The sequence below is a fragment of the Muscardinus avellanarius genome (assembly GCF_963383645.1).
Source record: "Muscardinus avellanarius genome assembly, chromosome: 11".
Classification (NCBI taxonomy): domain Eukaryota; kingdom Metazoa; phylum Chordata; class Mammalia; order Rodentia; family Gliridae; genus Muscardinus; species Muscardinus avellanarius.
Window position 1 is genome coordinate 559014 of NC_137797.1, and position 8935 is coordinate 567948.

At 58.5% G+C, this 8935-nt stretch overlaps 1 protein-coding gene across 1 annotated transcript; it reads left to right on the forward strand.

The window, feature by feature from the left end:
• Positions 1 to 1558: 1558 nt before the first annotated feature.
• Positions 1559 to 8498, forward strand: HDAC10 (histone deacetylase 10; the record flags this gene model as incomplete). The annotated part of the gene is made up of 19 exons (XM_080706627.1): positions 1559 to 1617; positions 1684 to 1818; positions 1950 to 2046; positions 3166 to 3263; positions 3355 to 3459; positions 3594 to 3662; positions 3895 to 4021; positions 4179 to 4255; positions 4519 to 4642; positions 4723 to 4812; positions 4946 to 5052; positions 5123 to 5190; positions 5273 to 5522; positions 5616 to 5700; positions 7235 to 7326; positions 7457 to 7513; positions 7798 to 7876; positions 8046 to 8228; positions 8310 to 8498. 19 exons carry the CDS (start codon positions 1559 to 1561, stop codon positions 8496 to 8498), a joined length of 2091 nt encoding a protein of 696 aa, XP_080562753.1.
• Between the last annotated feature and the right edge of the window lie 437 nt (positions 8499 to 8935).

The following is an 8935-nucleotide window of genomic DNA, read 5'->3' on the forward strand; positions in this document are numbered from 1 at the left end:
TGTCCGTGAACCATGATCCTCTGGTCTCAGCCTCCCAAATGCTGGGATTACAAGCGTGCGCCACCACGCCTGGCTGTCCTATTTTATTTTTATTTTGAAACTGGATCTCACTAAGTTAGTGAGTCTCACTTCCTGAGTGTGGCTTCAAAACTGCAATCTTCTAGTCTCAGCCTCCCAAGTACTGGGATTATAGGCGTGCGTCACCACGCTAGCCACCAATACACCCCTCTCTCCTCTCTCTCTCTCTCTCTCTCTCTCTCTCTCTCTCTCTCTCTCTCTCTCTCTCTTTGCGGTACTAGGAATGGAACCCACGGGCATTCTACCTCCAAGTTGTACCCACAGCCCTATTTTTTATTCTTTATTTTGAAACAGGAGCTCACTGAATTGCAAAGGGCCTCACTTAAGTATCTGAGGCTGTCCGTGAACTGGGGTGTATAGGCTGTGCACCGAAGAGCCCACTCCTGCTTTTTAACTATGCTCAAGCTAAGAGCAGTTTGGCCTCTTTTTAATGGATGGAGAAACTATCAGAAGGCTATCTCGTAAGATGGGCGTGGTGGCGCACACTTGTCATCCCTACACTTGGGAGGTGGAGACAGGAGATCCTGCAGGTTTGGAACCTGGCTTAAGAGACCCTGTTTCCAAATAAAAAATGTAAAAATGGGTCTGGGAGTGTAGCCTGCAGGAACCCCAGTAACACACACACACACACACACACACACACACACACACACACACACAAAGACAACCATAAAAAACACTAAAAAACTAGAGCTGGGCTGGGGTGTAGCTTGGACATAGAATGCCCCTGGGTTCCATCCCCAGTACTGCAAAATAACAACAACAACAACAACAACAACAACAACAACAACAAGCGTTTGGGAGGCTGAGACAGGAGGATCACAGTTCCTTAGTTTTCAGTCTTTTATTTATTATTTATTTATTTATTTATTTGCGGGTCTGGGGATGGAACCCAGGGTCATCTGACCTCTGAGCTACAGCCCCTGCCCTATTTTTATTCTTTATTTTGAAACCGGGTCTCACTAAGTAGCTGAGGCTGTCCGCAAGCTCGATCCTCCGGGCCTCCCGAAGGCTGGGATTACAAGCGTGCGCCACACGCCAGGCTGGACGCTGACCCTTCTGACCTGCAGGCTCAGGGTGGGCTCTGGGGTCTTTCGGAACCTAAGGGCGTGGCCAGCGGCTGTCCTGCGAGGCCTGGGAACCCAGCTCCCCCTCCTCCCACTCGGCTGCCCTCCCCCTCCGGAGGGGCGCTGGAGGGGGAGGGGAGGGTCCGAGGGCGCGGCGAGCTCGGAGCTCGGGCAGGCGGGCCCTCCAGTCCGCCCGCCCCGTCCTCGCCTCGGGGCTCCTCCTCCTCCTCCGAGGAAGCCGGAAGTCAGGACCCTGTCCACCTGGCGCCCACCCGCGAGCTTTGTCCGCGGTGGCTTCCAGGCGCTGGGCAGCTCCGGGTCTGTAAAGAGGGCAGGGCAGTGCGGTCACCTGCCAGCAGCGGGCGTGCCAGGCCAGCGTGGTCCAGAGTGGTCCGCAGTGACCACGTCTAGCCATGGGGACCACACTCGTGTATCACGAGGACATGACGGACACCCGGTTGCTCTGGGATGAGTAAGTGTGACTCGGATGAGGTGGGGCGAGTAAGTGGCTCCGGATACTGACTCCTTGTCTGCCCAGCCCGGAGTGCGAGATGGAGTGTCCGGAGCGCTTGACTGCAGCCCTGACGCTCCTTCAGCAGCGCGGCCTGGAGCAGAGGTGCCTGCGCCTGACAGCCCGCGAGGCCTCGGAGGCGGAGGTGGGCCTGGTGCACAGGTCAGAGGAGAGCCCGCCTGGGGTCCGCCGTTCTCCATGCGCCTCAGCTTCGCCAAGCAGGAGGGAGGACGGGTGGGTGGGCACTCCCAGCCCGCTCCTGCTGGTGACCCTGCCTGCCTGCCCATCTGCAGCCCGGAGTACGTGGCCCTGGTACGGAGGACCCAGGCCTTGAGCGAAGCGGAGCTCCGGGTGCTGTCTGCACAGTACGATGCCGTCTACTTCCACCCGGTGCGTGTCCCTGCACCTGCCCACCCACGTGCACAGCTCATGTCTGTGCACTCACACCCGGCTGCCAGCCCGCAGGGCCCCTTGCCCATGCTCCTGAGTCTCTGCGAGCTGCTGGTGCTGCTGAGAGCAGAATGATACTAGCCTTCCACAGAAAGGCGGACAGGGAGTTCACTGTCCAGAGAGCAGAGGGGAGAGAGGCACCGTTGCAGCTGGGCGTGGTGGCACCTGTTGTAACCCCAGCATTTGGGAGGTTGAGACAGGAGGACCTAGGTTCCCAGCCAGCCTCAGCCACTTAGTGTAGCCCAGAGGTAGAATTCCTGAGTTCCGTCCTCAGTACTGGAAAAAAAAAAAGGCACCATTGCAGACAGTGGGGAAACTGGTGTCCAGCTGCAGCCAGGTGCTACCTGGGAGACTCCCAGGCCGCACACCATCAAGTCTACACTGTTTTCTCCCCAGTCCTCGCAACCTGCTGGAGAAAGCTTCAGGTCACTCTTAGGGGCTTTAGCCGGTTCTGATGTCCAGCAGTTGTCTTCTGGTCACTACCCGAGCATGGCCTGGGCCAACTGCCAGCAATTGCACACCACTCTCTCCCACAGTCAGCACAAGCCGGGCGTCCCAGAGGTCGAGTCCTGGGATTTAGATAGTGTCCGCCTGTTGCCAGGAACAACTGGAATGTTGGAAATATCTGATCGCTCTCAGGAGCTTTTTTTGGGGAGGGCGGTCTGGAAGACCCAGGGGCATTGTACCTCCGAGCTACACCCCCTGCCCTATATTTTATTCTTTATTTTGAAACAGGGTCTCACTAAGTTGCAGGAGGGTTCACTAAATAGCTGAGACTGTCCCTGACCCACGATCCTCCAGTCTCGGCCTCCCAAGTGCTGGGATCACAAGGGTGCCACCAGGCCCGGCTCCGCAGGAGCGCTTTAATCTTATTGGTACCTGGGAAGTTTGGTATGCAGTTGGCACTTGCTGCTGCTCACGAATTGGGTCTCCCACCACCCTATGAGCCTGTTCCCTTCCTCATCCTCAGTGGCCCCCTGGGCAGGGCTGGCCCGTTCTCAGCCGTGTGCTCAGCACAGGCAGGGCAGGCGGGGGCTGATTTGCACCCCACCCCCACAGAGGACCTTCCACTGTGCCCTGCTGGCCGCAGGAGCTGCTGTGCAGCTGGTGGATGCCGTGCTGACAGGAGCTGCTCGAAATGGGCTTGCCCTGGTGAGGTGAGAGCTGCCCCTGGCTTGTCCTCCCCTGTGGCTGGCCCTGTGAGGCAGGGTGACCCTGGTATGCCCTGTGCCCACTCTCACCCCCTAGGCCTCCTGGGCACCACAGCCAGAGGGCAGCTGCCAATGGCTTCTGCGTGTTCAACAATGTGGCTATAGCTGCAGAGCATGCCAAGCAGAAATATGGGCTGCACAGGTCTGTGCCAGGCTGGCTGCGGGGTGGGGGTGAGTTTCTGAGAGCCCCGCCCAGCCCCTTTCCTTCCTTGGCTCGGCCCCTGGCCTGGAGGTGGGAGGCCCTGCCCTTAGCCACCCTCGCACTGTTGGACCCAGGATCCTCATCGTCGACTGGGATATCCACCATGGCCAGGGCATCCAGTATATCTTCGAGGATGACCCCAGGTGAGCTAGGGCTGGACATGCCCTTCCCTGCAACCCTGCACTTTGTTTGTTTTCAGTACGGGGGATTGAACTCGGGGCCTTACCCATGCTAGACAAGCTCCCCACCGTGAAACCTCACTTTTGGGGAGTGTACAGCTTGGCTTGACAGAATCCTAGGGGGGAGACGCGGCCTCCTCATGGCATCGTGGAGCTGCCCAGGGTCCTGCCCGCTGAGCTGGCCTCCTGTTGGCAGCGTCCTTTACTTCTCCTGGCACCGCTATGAGCATGGGCGCTTCTGGCCCTACCTGCGAGAGTCCAGCGCAGATGCTGTAGGGCAGGGGCGGGGCCGTGGCTTCACCGTCAACCTGCCTTGGAACCAGGTGCCCGCCCTCAACCCCAGACCCACCGCCTCCCCAGCCTAGAGCTCTGGGCACCCTGCTGGAGTCCCTCCAGAGCTGGGCGGGCCCGGGGGCAAAGACCCTGAAGTCCCCGATGTCAGGGCTGACCCACTGACGCCGCCTCCTGTGCTCAGCACAGGTCGGGATGGGAAACGCCGACTACCTGGCTGCCTTCCTGCACGTGTTACTTCCTCTGGCCTTTGAGGTGACTGGGAGGTGACTCTGGTGGCCCTGTGCTTGCCCAGGCTTCCACCATGAAGGGAGGAAGGAGGTTGTGAGTCCCTTCCCCTGGGCAGGGAGTCTCAGTGTCTGTCTATGTCTGTCTGTCTTCCTCCTCCTCCTTTTCTTTTTCTCCCCTCCCTCTCTTTCTCCTTCTCCTTGCCCTCCATCTCTCCATATCTCTCTCTCTCTCTCTCTCTCTCTCTCTCTCTCTCTCTCTCCCACACACACACTCCCCTTCTCCATCTCTCTGAGCCCAGGGCCTCCCTCCCCAGCTCCATCCTCTTTCTTGACACCCCCCCACCCCCGCCTCGACTCCTACAGTTCGACCCCGAGCTGGTGTTGGTCTCGGCAGGATTTGACTCAGCCATCGGGGACCCTGAGGTGAGGGCCTGGTCTGAATGGGAGCACTGAACCTCTAGTGTTCTGGGCGCAGGCCCCATCATGTGTGGCTCTGGTTCCAGGGGCAGATGCAAGCCACACCAGAATGCTTCGCCCACCTCACACAGCTGCTGCAGGTGCTGGCCGGCGGCCGGGTCTGCGCAGTGCTGGAGGTACCTGGGGAAGGGGCGGCGGGAGGGCGTATGGACTAGAGGCCCCGCAGAGATGTCTGGGAGTGTGGGGGCCTAGGCCAGCCGCCCACCCCAGGGACACCCAACCCCCACTGTACCTCCACCTTCTTCTCAGGGTGGCTACCACCTAGAGTCCCTGGCACAGTCGGTATGCATGACAGTACAGGCCCTGCTGTGTGACCCTGCGCCCCCCCTGCCAGGGCCCCTGGTGCCCTGTGAGAGGTACGGTGGGGCGGAGGGAGGGAGGAGGAGCTGGGTGGGTGGCAGGCTCACGGCTCTGCTGCTCCCACAGCGCCCTGGAGTCCATCCAGAGTGTCCGGGGAGCCCAGGCGCCACACTGGAGGAGCCTCCGGCAGCAAGGTCAGGCGGCCCGGGCCTGGGTGTCCTCCCGCCAGCTCCTATGCCGTGGCCTTGGCCACCTCTGATGCCGAGCCTCGACTAGGTGCCGCCACTGTGCTGAGTCCCAGCACCTGCTCCCCAGAGGGAAGTCCTCCACCCTTGCTGCCAGGGGAGCCGACCTGCGAGGCAGCTGCCGTGCTGAGCTCCCTCCTAGACTGGCCGCACCTCCGCCCCACGCCCCCCATCCATGTGGCTGTCACCCTGAGTGTGCCAGCTGCCACCCTGGCCCTGCCTCCTGGTGTGCGTCCTCAGGAGGGGTCAGCCCCGAGGGAGGAGACGGAAACCTGGGCCAGGTGTGCAGGGGCCTAGGGGAGGGCCTGTCCATGCATGTGCCCATGTGCCCGTGTCCATAGGGTCCATGTGTCCCTCTGGCCTGCCTGTCACAGGCCGCACGAGTCCTTGGCCCAGGACGAGGCCCTTCACGCGCTCGGGAAGCTCCTGTTCCTCTTAGCTGGGATTTTGGATGGGCAGGTAGGGTTGCCAAGGGGGACTGGGGGGCTGGGCCTTGGACAGGGCCTGTTTAGAGGAGGGCTATATGTGCAGACTACAGAGACGTGTTAGCTAAGCAGGAACTTCTCTCCAAACACCCCGAGGCCAGGCATTGGGGGCCCAAACCTGTAGTCCCAGCAAGTTGACTCTGGAGGCTGAAGCAGAGTTGCAAGTTTCAGGCTAGGCTGGGTAACTTAGTGAAAATCCTTTTTTTTTTTTTTTTTTTTTCTCGGTACTGGGATGGAACTCAGGGGCATTCTACCTCTGAGCTACACTCCCGGCCCTATTTTTTATTCTTTAGTTTGAAACAGAGTCTCACTGAGTTTGCAAAGGGCCTTATTAAGTAGCTGAGGCTGTTTATGAACCTGGATCCTCCTGTCTCAGCCTTCCAAATGCTGGGATTACAAGCGCGTGCCACCATGCCCAGCTTTTTTTGTTCTCTTTTGCAATACTGGGGATGGATCTCAGGGACATTCTACCTCTGAGGTACACCCTCAGCCTTATTTTTTATTCTTTATTTTGAAACACAGAGGGCCTCACTGAGTCGCTGAAGCAGTTTGTGAACCACTGTCCTCCTGTCTCAGCCTCCCGAGTACTGGGATTACAAGCGTGCGCCACCACGCCCAGCTTTGAAACTCTCTTTTGTAATAAAAAATACAAAAGATCTTCGTATGTAACTTGGTGGTAGAGTGCCCCTGGGTAGTCCCCAGTACAACAAACAAACAAAAATATAGCTCACAGACGGGAAAATGTTCTTTGGCAGAGAGGGGAAATAGATGACTTATACATTTTTTTGTTTTTGTTTGTTTATCAGATACTGGAGATTTAACCCAGGGGCATTCTATGCCTGAGCTACACCCCCATCCCTATTTTTTATTCTTTTTTTTTTTTTTTTTGGTGGTACTGGGAATGGAACCCAGGGGCCTTCTACCTCTAGGCTACACTCCCAGACCTATTTTATACTTTTTTATTTTTGGAAACAGGGTCTCTTTAGCCAGCGGGGCTGGCTTCGAACCAGTGTGATCCTCCTGTCTCCGTTTCCCAAGCGCGGGGATTACAAGCGTGCGTCACCACGCCTGGCTCCCCCGTTTTTTTTAAACAGGGTCTCAGTAAGTTTTGAAGGGCATTTTTAAGTTGCTGAGACTGGCCATGAACCTGTGATCCTCCTGTCTCCACCTCCCAAGTATTGGGATTACAGTCATGTACCACCAAGCCCGGCTCCCCCAGCCCTTTTCAAATTTTATTTGAGACAGGATCTTACCAAGCTGCTCAGTACTGGCCTTGAACTTTTCACCCTCCTGCATTAGCCTCCTGAGTCACTGGGATTATAGGTTTTCACAAATACCTGGCTTTGAAGTGTTTTAAGCATCTTGATTACAGAAAGAAGTGACTTGATTTCAGAGTGTAACGGAGGGTTGATAACAGCCAGATAAATGAGACCAGAAGGAGGCAGAACGGGCCTGTCTGCCCGTTGGGCTGGCTGGTGCCTGGCTCTCCACTGCTTTTTACCCCACAGGTGAGCAGTGGCATCGCAGCCACCCCAGCCCCTGCTGCAGCAGCCGCCTTGGATGTGGCCATTCAGCGAGGCCTGTCCCATGGAGCCCAGAGGCAAGCCTCACTGGACGTCCTGAGTCTCCTAGGCCAGGGCCGGGGCCCCCTTTGCCCTCCTGGCCCTGAGGGAGGGTCTCGGGAATGGAATCTGGGCAGTGTGAACACAGCCTGTGCTGGGCTGACCTAGGCTGCTCTGTGTGGCGCTGGGACGGCTGGATCGGCCCCTGGACCTTGCTGATGATGGGTATGACTCTGGGGTCCCTTCAGTGGTGCACATAGGTGGGCATGTTCCAGCAGGATGACTGCTCCCTTCCCCAGGGGTAACTGGCAGACGGGGCACCATGCAGTACAGAACGGCCTTCCACAGCTGAGGCTTGGGGGAAGCCCTGGAGTAGTGCCAGACTAGGGAGTCAGCAGTCAGGGGCCTGCCCTCCCCTCCCTGCGCGGGCTCCTGGGTTCTCTGCTCTCTGGGCTCCGGAGGGTCAGCAGAGCCTCACACATGCGCACACGCGGTGTTCTCCCTGGAAGGAGGGTTCTGTGGCTGGGCATTGGCGGTGAGGACGTCGCTGCTTCGTCCGTGCTCCACGCCTCTGTGCCACTGCCAGGGGTGAGTGGCTGTGCAGCGGGGCAGGTGCTCGCTGGCATGGTAATGAGGGCCTGGCCCTGTGTGGCACCCATGCTCACCCTCTGGGGACCCTGGGATTGGGAGGTGGGGTGGTAGGAGCCAGCAGAGTGCCCTCTAGATCGAGGACTGGGCTCTGCTGCTGTCCCCACAGACGACCGGAGGGTTCCTGAGCTGCATCTTGGGCCTGGTGCTGCCCGTGGCCTATGGCTTCCAGCCTGACTTGGTGCTGGTGGCACTGGGGCCTGCTCATGGCCTGCAGGCCCGGGATGCTGCTCTCCTGGCTGCAATGCTCCGTGTGCCAGCAGGGGGCCGAGTCCTGGCCCTCCTGGGGGAGGTAAGCTGGACCTGGAGGACATGCTGTGGGTGGAGGTGGAGAGAAATGTCACTCACTGCCTCTGTATCTGCCCTTGGTCAGGAATCCTCACCCCAGTTTGTGAGGACCCTGGCTTGCGCGCTGCAAGGAGAGGCACCTCCTAACCTGGGCCCTTTCTTGATGGCCTCGCCTGAGGAGATCCAGGCCCTGCAGGACCTGAGGGTGCATCTAGAGCCCCGGTGGAAGATGCTGCAGGTGGCTGGTGAGGCCCACGGGCAGCAGAGGCCCTGAGCCAGCTGCACAGCGCCAGCCAACTGTGCGCCCTGCCCCAGCAAGCACCTCCTTCAGGCACCCCCCTCTCTGGTAGATTGCACTCAGCCAAGGCAGATGGTTTACACTTCGCCAGTGTCCAACACACTGGGCGTTCCCCAGCATGTGCCTCGGCCGCTGTTCGGCCTTCTCTGCATGGCAGCCTGCCCATGGCCCCGTAACCTCCATCAGTAAATGTTGGTTAAACGGGAAGTCCGACTCTGTGTCCTTTATTTATTTATTTTTTGCGGGACTGGGGATGGAACCCAGGGGCATTCTACCTCTGAGCTACACCTCCAGCTCTATTTTTTTATTCTTTATTTTGAAACAGGGTCTCACCGAGTTGCACAGGGCCTCACTAAGTAGTAGCTGAGGCTGTCCTTGAACCGCGATCCCCAAACGCTGGGATTACAAGCATG